This window comes from Ochlerotatus camptorhynchus, unplaced genomic scaffold (genome assembly GCF_037179485.1).
Source record: "Ochlerotatus camptorhynchus isolate MF236.1 unplaced genomic scaffold, CSIRO-AGI_Acam_v1.1 ptg000639l, whole genome shotgun sequence".
In the NCBI taxonomy this organism is placed as follows: domain Eukaryota; kingdom Metazoa; phylum Arthropoda; class Insecta; order Diptera; family Culicidae; genus Ochlerotatus; species Ochlerotatus camptorhynchus.
The window spans coordinates 2432072-2455660 of record NW_027041118.1 but is presented as its reverse complement, the minus strand read 5'-3'; the positions used below and the strand labels follow the sequence as shown (position 1 = coordinate 2455660).

The window sequence follows — 23589 nt, the reverse complement described above, 5'->3', positions numbered from 1 at the left end:
CTCATTCCCTTAATATCTCTACATTTTCCGGAACTTCCCTGAACCGCCCTAAAGTACCCACAATATTCCCAGTAATTTGATCTACTGTAGTGTCCTTAGTTTATTTTGCATGTTATACAATTGTATTCTTGCCTTCATCGCAAGGAATCGATTCTTATTTAAAGGTCCCGCTGTTTATACCCTTCAAAGAGTGAGAGCACCCTCCAAAGGCGCGTCAGTCAATATTCTATTCCTTAGCAACAAAATTAGGCAATGACACCGATAATGATCAAGCATCAGAACTCTAGTGTTAACTATTCCAAACTAGGGTACAACGAATAGAAGATTAGGAATCACAAGACTTACTAGATCATTTTTGCCTTATTTCAAGATCATCCTCGGTCCAGGCAATCCGAGGACTTATTAACAAGGCATAAAAAGTAATAAGGACTAAGATTTGTTCCTTTGATTACTGAAAAATTCTATTCACCTAGTTTGAAGTAATCGGTGGTAGATCTTACATCCCACAGCGTACCACGACAAGGTAATCTATCCATGTTACGGTGGTGTACTGCCCTGTGCGGCATAACAGTCCCATTAGCATTTTTGGCGATTATGAGTTATACATTGGAATCGATTGTCAAGTACCATCACTTTACAATGTACACGAAAAAATCCTACTTTGTTCAGAAAATGTCGCGAAAAATAACAAAACTATGTTGTCCCATCCATAAGAGCCCATGGAGAAAAAAATCTTCAACAGCGTTTTTCTCAGCTTGCTGTTTTAACGAATGGGACAACTATGCTGAAAAGGGCAGTGTACATCTTCGAAGGTTCTGTGATCTTCCCTGAAATTCGCGGAACTTCTCCAAAGTTCATCTAAGAAGTTAAAAAAAAATGAAGTCTAGGAAGTTCACTGGATTTCGTTAAAGTCTGGCTTCTTCATAAAAATTTAACTGTACTTTTCTGAAACTAATAGATTTGTATCGATCTTCCACGACTTTTCCTGAATTTTGAAAACAGTCCTGAATCTTACGGAACATATTTTAAAATGTTTCTGAACTTTTCTGATGTTGTCTGAAGATTTCTTACTTTCCCTAACGTTCTTTGGAATTCTCTGAAGCTACCAGAGTTTTTCTGAAATTTCTTAACATCCCTTGAATTCCCTCAAATTCCGTGAAATTTTAGTAACTTCTTCATTAACTCTCCGCAATCTACCTGTATAAAACGAAATAATAAATGCAGTTTTTAGATTTTTTCTTAAGTTTTCCAAATTTTCCTGAAGCTCATAAAAGCGACCAAAAATTATGATAACAAATTCATCGTGATTTTAAAATTTCCCCAATAGTGACTTTCTATATACGCGATGTGCTTTCCTTATGCTATTGGGACCACCACAAAGATCTTTGCACTTCCCTTGAACTTTATAGACTCTGATTTTAAAAATATATTTAAAAAGTCTCTATAATTTTACTGAAATTAATTTAGTTGCCTCGAAGTTCCTTGATATTTCATGAAGCTTGAATAGTTTTCCTAAAGTTTTGAAAACATTTTAAAAGCTCACGGAACGGTGCCTACAATTTATAATTTTTCCTAATTTTCTCTGGATAATTCCTTGGAACTCCATGAAAATTCCAGCAATTTTCCTTAAACTAATGAAACTGTTCAAAATATCTCTGGTTGTCCTTGAAATACTTGGAACTTTCCTGAATATAATGGAAAACTCCTTAAATTCTCCACATTTGAATGAAGTTCTTGATTTTGCCGCCTATCGTAAACATTATTTAAACATTCCCGATGTCCTCTAGACTTATTTGAAGTTCCCAAATTATTAATGAAGTTTTCTTAAGTTCTCTGGAGATCTCTTTAAAATTCTCGGAACTTTTTAAAGGTTCTTGAAATTTTTCTGAAGTTTTTAGATCTGTTCTGAATTTATTGTAACCTATGCTAACAGAATTTACGCTTACGCTTCAAACTTTCCTGAATGTTTGGACTTTTCTGCAGTTCTCGGAACTTCCCTAAAGTTATTGGAACTGCCCAAAAGATATCTGAAATTCCCCAAAAGTCACTAGACCTAGTTTCTCTGAGGTACTTGTAATTCAACATTTTATTTAAGTTATCCCTGATGTTATCTTGACCTCTCTGAAATTGTCTCGATATTCCTGAAGTTTTTCTGAAGCGAGTTGAGCCACATTGAAGTTCTTTTAGTTCGCCTGAAGATTCTAAAATATTACAGAATTTTTCGGAACATCCCTTATGTTCTTGCAGTTTGCTTATGAAACTTCCTTGAAATTATAAGCATTTCCTTTAACTCCTCAAAACATCTCAACAAGTCCCAACATTTTTTGTGAAGTTAATGGGACTGCACTGAAGATCTATAATCTTTCTTGAGGTTCTAACTAATTTACTGATGATGGTCTGGAATTTAGCCACCCTCAGTAAATAAAGGTGCAACTACAAAGCAAGACTATTCTGAAGGTGATTGGATTCAAATTCCGGTCCGGGTTGGTAAATTTCTCGACTTTCCTGGGCATACTCTTTACTTCCCATACAGTTATATAAGTGCAAAAATGGTACAGGTATCGAAAGCTCTCAATTAATAACTGTGGAAGTGCATCTAGAACACTAAGTTGAAAGCACGCAATACGATAAAATACGATTAAGCAATAAGCTTGAAATGCGAAGAAGAAGAATAATGGTCTGGAATTGACCTAAAGATTTCTAAACCTCCCTGAACTTCACTGGATTTGCGTGAAGTTCTTGTAATTTCTGTTAAGTTTCAGACATTTTTCTCAAGTTCACTAAACTTCCCTGAAGTTTTGTGGACTACATTTAAGTTTTCAGAACTGTTTGGAAGTTTCCAATATTATTCTGGAATTAATGAAACAGCCGTACAGTTCTAGAAATCAGCCTTGAAATTTTCAAAACTGCCCGGAAGCTCATGGTGCTTCACTGAAGGTATTAAAACTTATAACTGCAATTTTGGCAACAACTGTAAAGTTCTTGCAATCTTGCAATGTTGCTTGCAAGTTCTTGATATTTAATTAAGTGTTTTTTTTTATTGTGGGACTGTATTGCTATCGGAACTTACCCTATTTCCTTGTAATTCTAGACGATCTTGGTGTTCTTTAATCTACTTTGATGTTTTCGAACCGTCCATGAAGTTCTTCTCTTTAAAAGTGTCCGCAGTTTTTATGATTTCAATGGAGCTACCGCACAAAAATCCACCAACCAAAATTGATACATCACATGCTAAAATATTTTTTAATATTTAGATTATGTTTTCTCATGTGATTTAAAGCTTTTTGACGTAGAACTACGTCTTTGTGGACTATACTGGGTGCAAATCAAAAAAATATATGTGTTACGAAATAGTGTTAGGATTTGAATGCTTGTAACTTTTTCATTTATAGATGAAATTTAAATCCAAATACACCAATCAATATGAAATAGCTCTACAGATCTAATTAAAAGAATACTTTTCTAATTTCCCAAAAAAAAAACCTTTAAAAATCTTCAAATGATAATTTTATCACTGTTTTCATGAAATAAACGTTTTCCCCAAACCCAGTCATCATAATCGAGTACCACTTGATTGCACATCGTTCTGCTTGCACCTGACAAGTTATAAAACAGCGCATAAAAGCATTTCCGCTTTGGACGGCGCCGGAAGCAGCATACAGGAGAAAGTCAGCAGTTAAAGGTGGATTTCTTAGAGATGAACTAGCCTAAGGCTAAAAATCTCTTAAATAAAGAATTAAAAAAAAAAAAAAAAAAGGTGGATTTCTTCCCTCTCTCTCTCTCTCTCTGCCGTTGTGCTGAACATTCTCCCAGGTGGGCGTATTTAAAGAGCAGATGCTGTCGTGCCTCTGCTCATCGTTGAATAATTCCCTTTCGGGACAATTTCCGATCCCAGCAGGTGTTCCGCAAGGGAGTCTGCTGGGACCACTGCTTTACAGCATCTACACGTCGGACATCCCTCCTCTAGGAGACGGTTGCGTGTTCGCAGATGACACCGCGATAGCCGTCAAGGGTAGGATGCCTCGTGAAATTACGAACAAGCTCCAACGATGCCTTGACACCTTTACTGATTATGCCACCACGTGGAAAATCAAAATCAACGCCTCGAAAACCCAAGCGATCATGTTCCTTCACAGACAATCGCCAAAACTTAATCCTGTACCGTAATAATGGATGGTACAAGGGTCGAGTGGTCCGCTGATGTTACTTATCTCGGGATGTTGTTCGATGAGAAGCTCCTGTTCCGCTCGCACATAGAGAAAACCCTAGTTAAGTGCTCCGCCTTGGTTAGGTGTTTGTATCCGCTCATTTGCCGCAGATCCCGCCTCTCAAGGCAAAACAAACTGGCTGTTTACAAACAGATCATAGCCCCCGCGATCTTCTATGCCGCCCCGGTGTGGGAATCGTTCGCTCAGACCCACAGGAACAAAATCTAGGTTGCACAGAATAGAGTGTTAAGGATGCTCCTAGATCGTCCATTCGACACAAGAATAGCAGACCTCCATCAAGAGGCAGAAATTCACAAAGTAGATTCCAAAAATGAGGATATGACAACCAAATTTACCAAAAAATGCAATCTTTCTGAACATGCTTTAATAAGCAATTTGTACATAGTAGGTTAAGTGTATATAGTAGAGTAGGTTAGTTTTAAGCTGTAAATAGTAGTATTAAGTAGTTTCTCTTCAAATTCTAAAAAGAAAACAAACCAATCCCACCAAGGTGGTCGACCGTGTACTAAGTCTAGGACTAATTCTATAAAACAAATTTTGAGTTTTGCCCATACCTAAAGATGAAGAAAGCAATTAAATCACTTAGAAAAATGAATATGGTAATCATCCAAGTTGAATTGAAATAAAGATCATTTAAAGTAAGTAAGTAAAGTAAAGTGCCTCTGCTCATTGTCACTTCGGACGGCGTGGTACCAGCAGCAAGTCAGCGGTAAAAGGTGAGATTTTTGCCTCTGCCGTCGTGTATAAACATTTTCCTCGCAGTGGACAGCGTGATTACCTTGACAACCAGTGATGGGGTGGAAGGAGACTCACCTGTTCAACGAGCGGTTTTTACATTAAGCTATCCGCACCTATCCGATATCATCCGATCCGAAGGGCGGTTTTCCATATTTATCTCTCATTTGTGTAGAGTCGACCGGATAATAACACTAGTTTACAAAACAACATAAAAAGTGTGAACTTTAGTGGTTGACCAACGTTTCTAATGCAAAATCCTACGCTGAATTCAATGCCGTGGTCAGAAAAAATTAAAGTAGAGCCATTTTTGAGATGTACAAAAATTTTGATTTTTTGAATTTTGGACAAAAGTACGATTACTAAAATGTCAATATCTTTGGAACTAGTGCACCAATTTTAAATCTTTTTTATGAAAGTGAAGCTTAATAAATTTGCTATCGTTCAACAGAATATTATGTCTTAATTAAAAATTTAATTTGAAGTCATTTAAAAATTTACAGCATTTTTTTTTTATTTTTCCTGCGAATTTTCCATAAAAATCTTGTTTTAATCAACATTTTTAATGGGATAAAAAGATTCAAAAAATCATTCCATAATTTATTATTAAAGTCCATTAAAAACTGGAGAAAATGAGCCTTTAATGGATGAAATCAGTTGGAAATTGTCGAAGTTATGAAATTTTTTGTAAAATCATGGAAATTGAATGTTCCAAGATTGGCCGTTGTCCCGCTCCTAGATTCATGCACCACTTCCAGTAAGCCTTTCTACGGACGTGTACGCATACGGTGCATTTCACTAACACTACCAGCTGTCACGCAAAATTAAATGAGATATTTTCAACAATATAATTTACGCTAGTGTTTGTGAGACCGCTCGGCGAGAACCTAACGCAACCAACTCAATTTGACAGCTTTCTTTCTTTAACATTGCTTAACGATGTATACGACAAAACGTGAATTCAAGTGTAAAAATGATCCTCAAAAGTTTTGTTACGCGTGTGGCAACTATATATTTACAAAATAGGTCAATTTCACTGCTTCGTTGCTAACTGCATACAGGCTTTATTTTAAAATTGATCCTGGAGACTTTGACGAACCGTGGATTCCAAAAGTATTATGTAGTTCGTGCAAAACGTGCTTGGCTAGGTGGATGTCAGGCGCAAGGTAAATTGATTTTTTGAATAACTTTCATATAAACAATTTATGTACAGCATGGTAGTGCTTTGTTCTTTCCTGATCGACATTATCTTACTTGCTTACAACGACACCTAGAAAAGGAACTCTAAAACTGTTGTATTTCAGCAACATTTTTAAGTGTTTTACAAAAATGCTCATAACTTCGACAATTTCCAACCGATTTCATCAATTAAAGGCTCATTTTTTCTGGTTTTTAATGGACTTTAAGAATAAATTATGGAATGATTTTTTGAATCTTTTACTCCCATTAAAAATGTTGATTAAAACAAGATTTTTATGGAAAATCCGCAGGAAAAAAAAAATGCTGTAAATTTTTAAATGACTTTAAAGTTAAATTTTTAATTAAGACATAATATTCAAGTGAACGATAGCAAATTTATTTAGCTTCATTTTCATAAAAAAAGACTTAAAATTGGTGCACTAGTTCCAAAGATATTGACATTTTAGTAATCGTACTTTTGTCAAAAATTCAAAAAATCAAAATTTTTGTATATCTCAAAAATGGCTCTACTTTAATTTTTTCTGACCACGGCATTGAATTCAGCGTAGGATTTTGCATTGGAAATGATCATCACCTTACCGAGCTCAAAAATGCTGTAAACTAGTGTAATCGAACAGGTTTGGGATGAGCTTTAAGTTAAGAACGATGTCATACCGAAGCTCATTTTCGCATTGGACAACGTACACGGATAGAAATCTTCTTATACCTTTTGGCAAATTTCTATTGCTGATTATTCATAAAATGTAAAAGTCAACCACAGAGCAGACCCCTTGCAAAAAGTTAATGAAGATCATGTGTCAAATTAAATGTAAAGGGTGATACGGTCAAAATTTGGTCAATATCAACTTGACGTATTTCTTTCAATTTCGCATTTAAAAAACCTGAACACCCCTCATTTTGAAGGTGTGTGTGTGTAGAATGTTGCTCCTATTTTGATTTTGGAATTCACTCTTCAGTTGTCAAAATGCCGTCCAAGCAAGAAGAGCAGCGTATCAAAATTTTGCTCGCGCATCGCGAAAATCCGAGCTACTCGCACGCAAAGTTGGCAAAATCGCTAAAAGTTGCCAAATCAACCGTTACAAATGTAATTAAAGTGTTTGGGGAACGTTTGTCGACAGCCAGGAAGTCTGGATCGGGGGGAAATCGAAAACCGGAAGCCGCTGAGACGACAAAGAGAGTTGCCGGTAGTTTCAAGCGAAACCCTAACCTCTCTCTCCGAGATGCCGCAAATAAGCTGGGTGTATCGTCTACAACCGTGCATCGAGCCAAAAAACGAGCCGGAATATCGACTTACAAGAAGGTAGTGACTCCAAATCGCGATGATAAACAAAATACGACGGCCAAAGCGCGATCCCGGAGGCTGTACACGACGATGCTGACGAAGTTTGACTGCGTAGTAATGGACGACGAAACCTACGTCAAAGCCGACTACAAGCAGCTTCCGGGACAGGAGTTTTATACGGCAAAAGGAAGGGGAAAGGTAGCAGATGTTTTCAAGCACATGAAACTGTCAAAGTTCGCAAAGAAATATCTGGTTTGGCAAGCCATCTGTACCTGTGGCTTGAAAAGCAGCATTTTCATAGCTTCCGGGACTATCAACCAAGAAATTTACGTGAAAGAGTGTTTGAATAAACGTATGCTGCCTTTCCTGAAGAAACACGGTTGTTCCGTACTGTTTTGGCCGGATTTGGTATCTTGCCATTACGGTAAAAAGGCCATGGAGTGGTACGCCGCCAACAACGTGCAGGTGGTTCCCAAGGACAAGAACCCTCCCAACACGCCAGAGCTCCGCCCAATTGAGAAATACTGGGCTATTGTCAAGCGGAACCTAAAGAAGACCAAAAAAACTGCTAAGGGCGAGCAGCAGTTCAAGGCAAACTGGCTTTATGCGGCGAAGAAGGTGGACAAGGTGGCTGTACAAAATCTGATGGCAGGGGTCAAGCGTAAGGCCCGGCAATTCGGATTTGGAAAAGCGGAAGCCTAACTGAATATTTTTCCTGAATTTTATACTAATTGAACTTGAAAAAGAAATTTAATTAGATTTTTTAAATAAACGATTTCACCGATTTACACGCGTTTTCCCTTGACCAAATTTTGACCGTATCACCCTTTAAAAGCGGTCACACATACGTTTTATGCATTCTTATAGGACTGATGTGGTATGTCTTATGGAATGTATAAGGCTGATGTTTTGGCAAATCTTGCAATCTTAAAATGCTTTTATTTTGCAAATGGAGCATTTTAGACCTAAAAATCTGAAAATAAATTATTTTTTCTATATTAAGTCCTTAAGTTTTCTACTAACGTAGCATTAACCAGATAGTTCTTCTATTCTCCACGAGTGCCAACTTTGATTTGCCAATTGGATGATCAAGCTCAGTGTGCAATTTGCTTAAAATGTTATGTTTTACCTTGTCAGCACCACCAGAAAGCAGGTTTCTGTATCCAGTGAAATTATTCAAATGGACAAGACCTATCACACGATTGGCCTCTTAGTTGAGAAATCACTCACCATGCAACGCTAGTGTTATTTGATTTAAAACGCTTGCTTAAAAGCAGTCCACATTCACTGAAATAGAATCACTTTTACGCATTCGTATGGATAAATTTCTAAAAGCGTACACTGTACCAAAACACCGTCCTCTGTTAGAATGAAACCTCAGACCATTCAAATCTAAATATCGAAATCACCTTTTCGAATGATGGTTTTTTTGAAATCAGATGATTTTCCACTAGAGTATAGGATTAGCATTGTTATGAAAAGGGATAGGGCCTTCAATAGGAATGCGTAATGCTCTCTGTTGAATGATAGCCATCTTAAATTGAAATACATTTCGTATTGGTTCTGCCTCATAACGCAAACAATTAAAAAAAAAAATTTGGTATCCATGACAGATACGTATTTCGACTACAATGTGCAGTCTTCATCAGTGTCTTTCCCACTAAAGAACTTATCAAAATCTAACCCCCTTAAGTAATCATCCCATAGGTAAAAAAAAGTCAAGATCATGGGTACAAAAATGAAACTACAATGTGTTGAATCGGAACCTACCTAACTAATAAAAACCAAAGATTTAAGTAAGCTAAAGGAGAAAAATCTATACAACTCTCTAATAAGGAAAATCCCCAAAGGCTTGGTAGCCATCATAATGAAGTAATGAAATTGGGTTGTTAGCGGAATGCTAAATAAAACAGCAAAAATTTAACATTTAATTCCACTTAATTTTGGTATCCATGACAGATACGTATTTTGACTACAATGTGCAGTCTTCATCAGTTTTTTTTAATCTTAAGCATTTGTAAGTAATTCTATCATAAAATTGTTGTCCTTTGAGCGCTGTGTGTTTTACAGCCAATTTTCAAATCAATATCATTCATTATTTGGATGACAGTCATATGGATGCTCATCAGCTGATCTAAAGCTCAATTCTAGATGCGCGAAAAATCTCACACTAGCGAATGAATCTTCCAAAATTCTTCTATCATTTTTAGCATCTACTTGCAGCGCGTATCATCTTTTTGCAGGAAATCTTCAGAATCATCATCAATCTTCTTTCTATCTACTCAGAGCGCGCAGTTAACCACAGTAAAACAAAATCATTCGTGCATCGCAGATAGAGTCGCCTTCTCAAGTTTGGCTCAATAGGGGTGGAGCAGAATTGCTTTTAATTTGCATTCAAAAATGAACGCATGAGCATTCATTTAAGACCAAGCTATTTGTACCTGATGGGTGCTTAAAATTTATCATAAAACATTTGAAAGCGATTTTTTTCAAACTTTTGATTTGAAGATGTTTTAGGAAATATTCTGCCACATTTACAGGCGCAGATTGATCTGGATGAAGGTAACACATTTGTTATGTTTTCAGCGCAATTTTGATCATATGAGTGGCTAGTACGGTAAAACAGGGGACAAATCGAGGGAGGCGACACATCTAAATCTCAATTCTAGATGCTCAAAAAATCTCACACTAGCGAATAAGGCTTGTACTCGAAAAAATGCACCATTTTTATCCGTGTGTAGTTTTTTTTTATACGGGGGTAAAAATTGATGAAAATCTGGGTATAACTAGTTTGAAGTGAATTGTTTACATGTACAAAATTTCACAACAATCGGTTCAGTGGTTATTTAGATGTCATCGAAACAAGAAGAAAATCGCTGGAGAATTTTGCGCGCCGTCATGGAAAATCCGACTGCGACCATGAGATAGATCGGAAGACAACTGGGAATCACCCATACAACTGTGTCTCGGGTGGTAAAATCGTTTAAGGAGTCCCAGACGACCGAGCGGCGAGCTGGAAGTGGAAGAAAATCGAAGACAGCTGACCCTGTGAAGGCCCGGAAGGTGTTGGATTATTTCAAGCGTAATTCGAACCTTTCGATTCGCGACGCGGCTCTGAAGGCAAAGTGTTCCGCCTGGTTCCTTCAGCAAACCATGAAACGAGCTGGGCTTCGTGTATTCAAGATCCGGAAGGCACCGAACCGGCGTGATCAACAAAACACGACGGCCAAATCCCGCGCAAGGAAGCTGTATCGAGAGTGGTTAACGAAACCGGCAGACGCAAAGCAGATACCGGAGCTGGAGTTCTACGTTACCAAATCACGGTTTGATGTTCTGGAAGACATAAAGAAGAAGAAAGTTGACAAATTCACCAAAAAAATACTTGCTCTGGCAGGCCATATACCAATGCGGTAAACTGAGTAAACCGTACATCACAATGGGTACCATAAACAGCGAAATTTACCGCACCGAGTGCCTCCAGAAGCATCTGTTGCCCTTCCTGCGGTCCCATCGGAGGCGAGACATTATTTTGGCCGGACCTGGCATCATGCCATTACGCGCGATCGACGTTGGATTGGTACAGAGACAATAACGTTGTTTTTGTACCAAAAACTGCCAACACCCCAAATTCACCAGAGATTCGTCCGGTGGAAAGATTTTGGGCCGTAATGAAGGCCAAAGTTCGAAAATCGTCCAAGGTGTTTAAGAACGAGCTGGAGTTGAAGAAAGAATGGATGAAAGTGACCAAAAAGGTCGGCTCAATCATTGCACAAAATGTAATGAGGGTTCTTAAGGGAAAGGATGGAAAGGAAATTGAATAAAATAGTTATGCCGAAACATAATCCATATGTATTAGTTCATTCCCTGAAAGTTTCAAGAAAATCCGACATAAAATAAAATTTTGGCGAACACTTTACAGGCCTTAAATCTTCTTTCATTTCTCGCATCTACTTGCATCGCACATCATCTTTTTGCAGGAAATCTTCAAAATCGTGATAAATCTTCTTTCTATCTACTCAGCGTACGCGCAGCCACAGTAAACACATTATTTCCTGCATCGTAGATAGAGTCGTCCCCCTCGGGACAAATGCACCCCGGGCAAAACGTTCGATTTGGTTTTCCATAGCTATTCCACTCTTAATTCTTGATTTTTTTGTCGCAATGCAAGTTTAAGAACTAAATTTGATCTTTTGGCAACATTTTTATGTTTAGATTGATTTGATCAAAACTGCTATCTACAATTTATGAAATTTCAATGCATGTAGTCCCACTGTACGACCCCACAATCCATAGACCATATCATCACCCGCTTCTAAAATCATCCACCCCTCCCCCATTGCAACCTATCAAGCTGAACAATGCATTAGGTCCTAAGTAATACTGATCGATTCTCTTCATCGATTTTCACTTTCGTTCATAAATTGGGTACAGAACCGTTTCTTGTCGTGTTTGTCGTATTCGAAGCTAGATAATAGCTTCTTTCATCGATCTGTGTGTTGAAAATAGCTGGAAATGTCTTATCATGGCCGTGAGTATGCGAAGATAAAGTTACTTAGGACCTAATGAATTGCTCAGCTTGCTATGACTACACAAAAAACCATACCACCCCAGCCCGAGCGAGACTGAAACGAGTGACGTTGTTCGTCTGAACGCCATTGCAATGCTGCCGTATGGTTTTTTGTATTGTTAACACTATTGCAGCACGACCACGACGCGGCTCAAGACTCGCGCATACATATCTTCGGCTCGAGCGGAGTTTCCCAAATCAACACTCCACTACCGTTGGTGTTGCTTTTACTGCTGCCGAAACCAGTCTCAAGTCGGAATCCATACGAGATACAACAGCTGCGACGACGACAACGTTGGCGGCGGTGGCAACGTGATTTTAAAAACTAGTACGCTATAAAATTTAGTTCTCGTAGTTTCTTAAAAGAGGTCCAAAGGTATTGAAATTTGAATCTTACACTTGCAGAGACATTTCTTTCGGCGGCGCTGTATGCGTGTGACACCTGTTTAACCCGAGCTACCATCGAGATATCAACTTCTGTGAAGGAAGGGGTACATCGTTACGCAAAAGATCAACTGACCTTTGGAGGATTAGCAATTATCGTAGACCATCGAACGCTGAGCGTCAAACCCCGGTGAATCATGAACCGACTCAGTGCAATTTTCCTAGCCGTAAGTAGACTTATTTTCGTTTTCGTTCAGAATCCCACCTCGCCAGTACAGCGAAAGTTATCCTGGATATTAAATGGAAGACAAATTCCACCACCAATCGAGTGAAGTCAGAATCGAAAGTCAAACGTGTAAAACAAAAAGTAAACCGATGAAAGTGTCCCGGAAACTTTCGCACCGCGATGATCGACTGTTGATGATTGTTACCGTTCGCAGTTATTTTCCCCATCGTTTTTTATTTTTTATTATTTGCGAATTTAACATACCTACCTACATCAGAAGGAAGGCAACGGGCTTACGATTTAACTCAACTTGTATAGTGTTGGCATGTTTGATCGTCGAACCATCGCGGCGCGCGTTGTGGAATATTTCTCCTTGAAGATATTTAGTTTTACGTAATCGGTGTAACACTTTTCGAGCACGTTGGAGCCGTTGGTTTTGCTTGCTATGTATTGGCGCGATCGCCGATACGAACGAAGATTGACGTAGAGGTGAGCTAGGAAAAATTATGCGGATCTACCGAAGATTAAGTTCCATCATTTGATAAAAAAAAAAACTGCTCTTAAGTGGGTCACGGCTGCAACGCTGTGGTGAAATAGTAAGCATTTGATTATTATTTGCAGTGGGATGATCGATGCTCGAATTGAAATTTTGTTCCTTTCATCGATGTTTAAAATGGAAAACATTAATAACTATCAAAATATATTAGACTACATGCTCACGATTGAACGACATTTTGCGAAAAACAGTTTCGCGGAATTCCGTTTCGTGGAATCCGATTTCGCGGAAAGCCATTCTCCGGAATAATTTATTTTGCTGATAATTTTAAAAATATTGTTACCGTGGAGTTACAATCAACTTTCGCTCGTTGAGCTAAACCTGTAGCCTACTTAAAGACCAGAAGGTCCGCAGAACCATGCTCAACTTGTTGGTTCAGCTCTGGTATTCTTTTCGGCCCAAGCTAATCGATGCACCCCTCGAAACATAGGGAAATACACGAACCCCTCATTTTATCTGACAAACTTTCATGGCGAATCAAAACAAACATAGTATAGTATTAGAATTTCGACTGGAATGGGGTACGTTAATCGATTTGCTTGGTACCAATAGGCTAAGCAAGTAGTGAGCCAATTCAAAATCGTTAGTTTCCACCGGTTGGTACAAGGCAATCCTGGATGATACACACTTAATCACGGTTTCCCTGTTCGGTATTTTTTTGCAGTTTTCGAACTGTAAATCACACACATTGCCGCACATTCAGCTACTATACTACTGATGATCAGTAGCTTTTGCGACAATCTACTGAATACGGTAATAGCAACCAGTGGAAACTAACGTTTTTAAATTGGTTCACTACTTGACTATTGGTCCCAACCAAATCGATTAACGTACCCCATTCTAGTATAAACTCTAGTAATACACTATGTTTGTTTTGATTCGCTATGAAAGATTGACAGATACAATGAGGGGTTCGTGGTTTTTCCTATGTTTCGAGGGGTGCATCAATTAGCTTGGGACCGAAGAGAGTACCAGAGCTGAGCCAAAAAAGTTGAGCACGTTTCTTCTGGACCTTCTGGTCTTAGAAATACCTCTATGGTAATAGCATGTTCTTGGAGCCGATAGCGGTGCTCATGCGTTGCACCTGGATCAATTGGTGAAAATTTTGGTGAAGGGCGATGGCATAGTAGTCCTCAATTGATGTTCTTGGCTAATGAATACGTTACAAACAATGTACATCTTTGTTTCAAAGGGATATAGTCAAATGTCTTGAAGACCCTTCTCCAGCATCTCAACCAGTAAATAAAGCAATATTGTCTCTAGCCGTTCTGCCGAAAGAGAGAGTCGATGATGAGAATCGATCAACGTAGATTGGTCTATTTGAAAGGTAATGCAAGAAGTTTCCAGAAAATACTCTTTAACAAATTTATGGTGGTCCTGAAAAGTACCGTTTTTTCGTGCTTGAATAATTCTGACCTACTAAGGTGTTTTACACAGATAAGGCTGGCGAGCTGTTTGTTGTTTGGAACGGTGGCGCGCTTGGCTTACCTGGTCCACAGCTGCTAACGACGAGCAACTGAAATCCGATCAGTAGCGGTGCAACTTCTTCCTCCTTCTTCGGCGAATGGACCGCTCAATGGGCTGCAGCTCGCGCTTGTGGGCAGCCTTTCGTCGTGTACTGAAGAACAATCTACAACGCCACGAGCCGAAAGCACTACTGCTGGTGCTGATGATCACCACTGGACACCATCAACATCACCATCCCCACACGCGGTGATTGAATAAGCACCGTTCGGCGAGACCGAAGTGAATTCGATTTTTAAATCTGTGTTAGGGAAAGCGCTTTTCGCAGTCAATCGGTGATAATTTTCATTATTATAGCAACAGTTGCACATTCGTGCAATTTTCGACAGTACCCTTTTGAAAATTGATAAAGTGTTCATTTTTGCAGATTCGCAGATAACATTCCATACGATTGGCTTGTTTAGAATTAATATCCATCTGCTATTGAGTGAGTTATAAGTGGTGAAAACCTGACCACTTTTCGTAACGCGATCGATTTTGGCCTGGAGAAAAAGTTAGCGGCTGTTTCATTGTCCGATAGCACTGTCCAGTGACGAATAAGTTATATGTCCGTGGATATCAAAAACCAAGTGGTATCTGAGATCAAGGCGGCAAAATTTGGACTTTTCAGTATTCAGCTTGATGAGTCCACAGATGTTTCATCTTGTGCCTAATTAATTGCCTTTGTGAGATACGTTCATGCTAAAAGTATCAAGGAGGAATTCCTGTATTGTTCGGCTCTCGAAACAACAACGAAAGGACACTGTTTGTGGTTCCTGCACCAGCAATGTTGGGAAGCAAATCAGGATTCCAAACAATGGTGAAAAAACTGAATCCGAAAGTAACAGGGACTCATTGCATGATTCACTGACAAGCACTTGCTTCTAAAATGCTACCAAAATCTTTGGGTGACGTTTTGGATCAAGTGGTGAAAATCGTTAATTCAGTCAAATCAAGTGCATTGAATTAGAGACTTTTCAAGCAACTTTGTACCAACATGGATTCTAAGCATCAAACGCTTCTGTATATTTATCATACCAACGTTCGTTGGTTATCGAAAAGAAAAGTAACGGATAGATTTTTCGAAATAAAAGCGAAAGTGAAATCTTTTCTTGAACTCCAAGGAAAAACGGAACTTTTGGATGTAGTAAGTGACCCTCATTGGATCTTACAGTTAGCTTATTTGGCTGATATTTTTGAACAGCTAAACAAACTTAAGCTTAAACTACAAGGCAGACATACCACCAACCGGTGGAAACTAACGATCTTAAATTGGCTCACTACTTGACTAGCCTATTGGTCCCAAGCAAATCGATTAACGTATCCCAGTCTAGTCAAAATTCTTCTACTACACTATGTTTGCTTTGATTCACTATGAAAGTTTGACAGATAAAATGAGGGGGTCGTGGATTTTCCTATGTTTCGAGGGGTGTATCGATTAGCTTGGGACCGAAGATAGTACCAGAGCTTAGCCAAAAAGTTGAGCTCGTTTCTTCGGGACCTTCTGGTCTTAAAGTTACCTCTATGCTGATACTCTCTTCGGTCCCAAGCTAATTGATACACACCTCGAAACATAGGAAAATCCACGAACCCCTAATTTTATCTGTCAAACTTTCATAGCGAATCATAACAAATATAGTGTGGTACTAGAATGTCGACTAGACTGGAGAACGTTAATCGATTTGCTTGGGACCAATAGGCTAGTCAAGTAGTGAGCCAATTTAAAATCGTTAGTTTCCACCGGTTAACAAGGGCAGCAAAACCACAAAATTACCTTGCATAGGGGGGGGGGGGGGGGGTATTCGTTGGATGAAAGGGACCGTGAAAGAGGACATTAAAATAGAAAGATTTTCTTCATTCAACATCGCCGGATAGGGGATGTGAATGTGAAACGTCATTTCAAATTTAAGGCCGTACATAAATAATGATACAATTTGAAAGGGACCGGGGCTAATCACAAATTACGTCCAGATGGTAACTGAATTAAACACGAGTGCCAACCGGTTGCTAAAACATTCAAGCTGTCAGAAATACCGGTTTGTCAAATATACCATAATATACATATTTTACAAAAAATCGCAGCTGCTCTATAGACCTTTTTGACGTTTAATCGTCTTTCTCTATCTAGCACACATGGATGAATGAACGGTTTGTTTTCCCACTAATCTGTTTCCCTCTTGCTCGCACTCGTTCGATTTAAATGGTGCAGTAGTGTGCGCTGATTAAACGTCAAAAAGCTCTATGACCGGCACAACCGGCACCCTGAGAAAAATGATGACTCAAGATTGGTATGCGGAGTGACACCAACAATCAATACGAAACTAACGATTTTAAATTGGCTCATTACTTGACTAGCCTATTGGTCCCAAGCAAACGATTAACGTACCCCATTCTAGTCGAAATTCTAGTACTACGCAATGTTTGTTTTGATTCGCTATGAAAGTTTGACAGATAAAATGAGGGGTTATTGGTTTTTCCTATGTTTCGAGGAGTGAATCGATTAGCTTGGGACCAAAGAGAGTACCAGAGCTGAGCCAAAAGGTTGAGCACGTTATTTCGGGACCTTCTAGTCTTAGAGTTACCTCTATGGTGACACCAACAATCAATTCGAAACTAACAATTTTAAACTGGCTCACTACTTGACTAGCCTATTGGTCCCAAGCAAATGATTAACTTACCCCATTCTAGTCAAAATTCCAGTACTACACAATGTTTGTTTTGATTCGCTATGAAAGTTTGACAGATAAAATGAGAGGTTAGTGGATTTTCCTATGCTGCGAGGGGTGAATCGATTAGCTTGGGACTGAAGATAGTACCAGAGCTGTGCCAAAAAGTTGAGCACGTTTCTTCGGAACCTACTAGTCTTAGAGTTACCTCTATGGTTGAAACCCAAGGGGTAAGTCACTCAGTACAGTGTGCCCAAAGTTGATTCGGCACAGCTTGGGAACATCCATCGGCACAATCTCGTAGGCATTGGATTGTTTATTAAATAAAATGGGAGCACTGCAGGACAGCTGTCATTGAGATGTTCACAACATTTCGTGCTGTTTGACTGCGTATTTCAGAAAAATACTCTAACTGCATATATAGAGGAATTCCGACCAGCAATTCACTTCTCTGTTCACATTTAAATTTTGAAGCTTCCAAGGGCTGTCGATTGCTATCGATGCCGGTCACAAGTCTTTCAGCTACTGCGCACATGGAGTGATATGGTTGATATAAAATAAAAATTAATTTACTTTCATTTCATGTGAAGTCGACAAAGTGCATTTGGCAAAACTGGGAGTCGACACACATAACATAGCTAGACGATTCATACGCGCTGAGAGCAGTTGAGCATGAGCTTCGGAAAGCTAGGGGCACGCAATTACCTTTAACTCCGACGCAAGCAACGGCTGTAATTAAATGAATTCCATTAATTACTGCTTTAATTACATTAATTATACAGCGTAGAACATTAACTACTTTTTAAGTCCATTAGTTAAGTCGACTTTTCGTAATTTAAGTACATTAATTACATTTTCAATACTTTTAATTACATTAAGTACGGATAGTTAATTTTAATTACAGTCAGTACTACTTCAAAACGTATTAATTACTTTAAGTACTTTTGAATGTATTTTACCTTCAACGCACCGGTTCTTTGTATTGCGTGCCCCTCGTCGGAAAGCTCCGAATACACGAATGTGATTCGTGTCATGAAAAACGAAGATCGGCTGACATGTTTTACTTTCTTATCAGCATCGATAATCTCCATGATGTGATCCTTGAGGTACTTGTTGAATACGTCTACCGTCACCAGGCAGACCTGCTTGATGATGATAACCTCGGAGTCCTCCTTAGAGCGCATGATGTACCCGATTGGGACGCTGATTTTTTTTTTTTATTCGTTGTTTTAGAGATTTTTAGCCGAAGGCTAGTTCATCTCTTAGGGACGCTGATGTCCACCGTGTCGAAGCTCTTGTCCTTGACAAAAGCTCGCCACGATTCACATAATTCACCAGGGAAGTTGTCCTTGGAGAAGACGCCCGACGTTTTGCCATCCTTGGATCTCTTGATCGCCTCCAACAGATTTTAAAAATTGGCCTTGTCTTTGTCGTTCTTATCCCGAACCAGCAGCTCCACCGATGGAATGCCCTCCTCACCGTCCTTCTCGATCTGCTTCAAGAAGTAGATCTTCTTGCTGGCCAGGAAAAAGATTGACTTTTCGCACAGCACCTTAATCGTATCGGTCAGCTCGCATCCCAGCAGCCAGGTCTGCAGCGAGGTGGATTTACTGTAATGGTTTCCTCGTCTACACCGACCACCGTCAGAATGCAATCCGCCTTCTGCAGCGAATAATCATGGGAAAACTCTGGTTCCTTCCTATTGGCATTGGCGTAGAGGCGTTTTCATCGTCGGTAGAAAGAATCCTTCTTCTTCTTCTTTATTCCTTTATTTAACGTCGGTCTCTAGTGGACCCTACACGACAGTTTGTATTGACTATAATCGTATTGTCAATACATTTTATATTGACGTCAATACATCGGTATTGACAATATTTCTGTATTCACATTATCAATATTATTGTCAATACTTGTAAGTATTGACAATATTTCTTACCGTGTGGGGTTCGCTTCTGTTCCGCAATCTAGTGCCAATCACCGACGGACATCGATTACCATCCATTGACGGCAATCGAATGTGCAGGAAGGCAGCTTCCACACCTGTGTAGGATATCGCACCCATTCAAACACACATGGGCCGGGACCAACGGCTTTACCAACCGATGAACACTCGTGTTTATTTCAGTTACCGTGGGGACGTAATTTGTGATTAGCCCCGGTCCCTTTCAAATTGTATCATTATTCATGTACGGTCCTTATATTTGAAATGACGTTTCACATTCATCTAGTGATGTCCGATTTTCATTCGAATAATCGATTGATCGATTAACGAACCGAAAAGTAAAATATTTGTAATCGGTTATATCATGCCGATATATAAGCATTAACATCTCCAGAGGATCATCACCGATCGTTTCAAACATGTGCTGCACTCTCATTGGTGGAAAAATGGCAGCACAGCGAACAAAAAATAATCGATTAGTTGTTAATCGAGTAATTAAAAAATGGGACATCTCTAATTTTGGTGTGATTGTTTTGATAAAAAAGTGCGCGAAATTTCATCTCTACCGAGGGGGCAGCTAAACCACAAAATTACCTTGCATACGGGAGCTATTCATTGGATGAAAGGGACCGTGAAAAAGGACACTAAAATAGAAAGTTTTTCTTCCGACAGTTTCATCTTAGTATTCATCTTTGGCTTTACTTCCCTTCCGAAGGAAGACGTGACCAGAGATTGTTATACCTCCGAAAAATCCCACCGAACTCGGCTGGGATTGAATCCAGACCCATTGGGGTGAGAAAGCAGTCACGCTTACCACTACACCACGGGCGCCGACACCGGTTTGTCAAATATACCAAAATATTCGTATTTTACAAAAAAAACGCAGCTTGCTTATGACCGGCACACTGATAAAAATGTTGACTCAAGATTGGTGTGCGGAGTGATCTTCACCTTGTTGAAACCACTGATCTAGTCCATTTGTTAAGTTAAGGGAAACAATTAAAAATGAATGTCACCGCTGTTCAACTTGCATATTAGAATGGTCTCATTAAATACTTGGATTGCCCATCAGTTTTGCATTTACCGTGTGGTGTACATTCACCACTCGGCCTCCATTCAAAGCTCATTTTGTCAAAATGTGTGGAAAATGTTATTAAAACTATTTCTAAAATACGTTTAACCGACTAATTCACTCATTTAAGATGCCTGTTGATCGAATTTAACCATCGGCACTTCTATTTCACTGTTTATTGTCGAAAAAATTACTTTTGTTTACACCCATATCAGTGGTGAATGGAGAATCAACAACGATCAAGGGTTCCCTTCATCGCTCACTACAAAACTAAACTTAAAATATACATTACTACCAATATTTCATAACAAAGACGAGTGTTTATTCAATATCTAATACCTCAATAATTTACAAACCATATAATTCGATGAAAATAGCCACAAAAGATAGACAGTTCAAAAAGTAAATATTTCCACTACGACATGAGCGGTGAACGTGACCCCTGGTTACATGCACTAATATGTCTCGAGACCAATTTTAAGAGCATTGTTTTGGATGTTTTATATTTTATCCTTAATGTTATGATAATACACTTCAAACTAGTGCAAACATACCCTAATAAAAAAACTATACTCGAGCGATAACCTAAATGGTCGAACTATTTCACAAATGGTTTGGATGATACCCTAAACACGTCGTTAAGCAAAATAACCATACCAATTTCATTAGGGTATATTCAATATATTTATGAAAAGTAATTTAACTAACGACGTTAATATGATTTTGCTCTAAAGTGAGAGGTGAACGGGCACCACACGGTATATTAATCTTAGATTCGCAGAAATGGAAACGGGACGTTTTATACACTCCTACCCTACCTCTATTTCACGTTATCAACCTACTACTTCGTCAGCGAATAACGTTTTGATTTGTATCTGGCTGTTGGATTTCATTCGTATAGGTATCAAAACTGCATAATTTACAACAGGTTCCAGTGGTTGGCCTTCAGTAATTGGACTCCTTTTCTATCATAAATAAGTATGTGCACAGCTAACAACTCTTCATCAACCGATTTCTTCAATTTCAGATCTTTGCAGTTTTGGTTTCGCTGATAACGCAGACAGTTGAATCAACTATTCAACCCAAGGCACCTAATTTCCAGTACTTTGAAAGGTAACCACCTAATTAATATTCGCGATGTTTGCATAATGCTTCATACCTCCATACATTGCAGACCTAAATACCGATACCCATACTATGACGAGCATGGCCGTGGCAAGCTCCTGTACGGATATGGAGGCCCGGAACTGTTCCAGTACAAGAGCTACTCGCCATTGGATGGAATCCACTGAGGTGGTGCATCAATGTAAAAAATAATCCCAGTTTTAAGAGCATTTTAGCTTTACCTCAAAAACGCATTGTACATAATAAAGTGGCAGCGTTTGAATTTCTATACAGTTACATTAATTACCTTAAGAAAACGATAATCCCCAATCGGTTATCACTGGCCGGAGCGCAGCAATTTCGAGACTTTCTTTAAAGCTTACATTTTACCTGTAATGAACTAACCTAGTGAGAAAGGCAATAAATCGCTGTTGATTTTTTTTACTGTATCAAACTTTTATTCAAATTAATTGGAAAATCCGATCTATTCTACTAAACCCGCCGTTTTTGCGTGGAAATGTACAGAACGTTGTTACCACGGATGAACGCATCGCCGTACTTGTTCTTCAGCTGACCGTTGACGTACTCTTCCGTTTGGTCCAGGGCAATGTTCATGTAACCGTCCAGGCAGGCTAGGACACCACGGTAATCGACACCACTGTTCAGCTTGACCACCACCGGCCGGCCGTGGATCTGGTTGATGAACTGCGAGAGGGCTTCCTTGCGAGACATGCTGGAATTAAAAGCCATAACTTTAATAGTAAAAGGTAAAAGTATTTAATATGAAGAAAAAGCAATGCTAGTTTTAAAAATGAGAGAAATGGGGTCCCCGATTATAAAGCTAGATGAGGCACGTGAGTTGAATTCGACCAAATTTCTGGACGTTCATTTAGCAGTTCAAGTGAGTTGAATGCTGAATTGAATCATCTAAACAGCAGCTGCAGCAAGTACGGGAATATGCTTTTCCTTTTTACTGTACAGAATCTTACAGAAAAGCAAGTACGGGAACAGACCTCATGAGATACATATAGGTAACTGAACATCCATAAATTACGTAGCTTATTCTGGTAGACCTAATACATGGCCGGTCACTACTTTAAAAAAAAACAAACGTCCAGAAAGCTGGTTTTCGGATTTGTTCTTTTCGAATTGCAAGTTAATTGAACGCCGATTACTTTATCAAGGGTGAATTGAATCAACTCACTTGAAGCGTGTAAACCCGGGTTAAAGTAAGTTGTATGATAAAAGCATAAAAGCATTCCTTCTATTTTTCCTCAAGCCGGGTTTAGACGAGGCAAGTGAGTTGAATTCAACTCATCCCGATCTGGTGGTTAACATTCAAGTGACTTGAAAGCAAATAATGCAAGAAGTTACTTTCCGGTCGTTTATTTTGCAGTCCAATTATTGAGCTGAACGCCGACTTGAATCGTCTTAACCGGGCTAAATAATTATATGGGTAGACCTGGAGCCTCATTGCGCAAGTCGAAACGATGCATTTTTTGTATGAACGCTTGTATGAAAAAGTTTGTTGTTTCGACTTGAGGGACCTGGTTAAGAGCGAATTCGTTTATTATTCAAAGTTTCAACCTGGAGTGGGTATCAAGATTGTTTGTTTTTAAAAAACTACATCAGGTTGAGGTTCAATGCGTGGCAATCGATGCCCGTCGGTGATTTACACTAGATTACAGGAACAGAGGCCTACGTTGAATAAAAGAATCAAGTGGTTCGCACTGGTTCTAACCACGATAAAAAAAAAAGAATTCGCTGAAATTTGAAACTGTTTGTAGTAAATGAAATACTGGTTCTACTTTACAGTATGTAACTAATTCTAAATAACTGATAAGTACTTACGTTGGTTTATGGAAATATAAAAGTAATTTAGTGAATTTATCCAAATTAATCCGCAAGCAAGGCAGGAACGCTTTACAAACGAATAAAGAGCAACGACTAACAGCAAACAAACGAAACAACAACAATCAAATTCAATGACGTTTAGTTTAAGAGCCGCCGGTGGCTGAGGATTAAAACCCACGTGGCACATAACTGTACACGACTAATTAAAACAAGCTACACGCTATTTTGAGCTACTCGGTGACTGGGTGATATTTTTGCATGCTGTACAC

The 23589-nt window shown here is 38.9% G+C and overlaps 2 protein-coding genes across 2 annotated transcripts; one reads left to right on the top strand and one right to left on the bottom strand.

The window, feature by feature from the left end:
- The first annotated feature begins 12564 nt into the window (after nt 1-12564).
- LOC135714372 (uncharacterized) lies at nt 12565-21668 on the top strand. Its single transcript, XM_065237721.1, has 3 exons — nt 12565-12624; nt 21390-21475; nt 21537-21668. The coding sequence occupies exons 1-3, from the start codon at nt 12595-12597 to the stop codon at nt 21652-21654; spliced, it is 234 nt and encodes a 77-aa protein (XP_065093793.1). The 5' UTR covers nt 12565-12594; the 3' UTR covers nt 21655-21668.
- Nucleotides 21669-21901: 233 nt separating this feature from the next.
- On the bottom strand, nt 21902-23399 carry LOC135714369 (U6 snRNA-associated Sm-like protein LSm6). The gene is made up of 2 exons (XM_065237720.1): nt 23318-23399; nt 21902-22199 (listed from the first exon to the last, which is right to left on the bottom strand). The coding sequence occupies exon 2, from the start codon at nt 22196-22198 to the stop codon at nt 21959-21961; it is 240 nt and encodes a 79-aa protein (XP_065093792.1). The 5' UTR covers nt 22199; nt 23318-23399; the 3' UTR covers nt 21902-21958.
- Nucleotides 23400-23589: the final 190 nt, after the last annotated feature.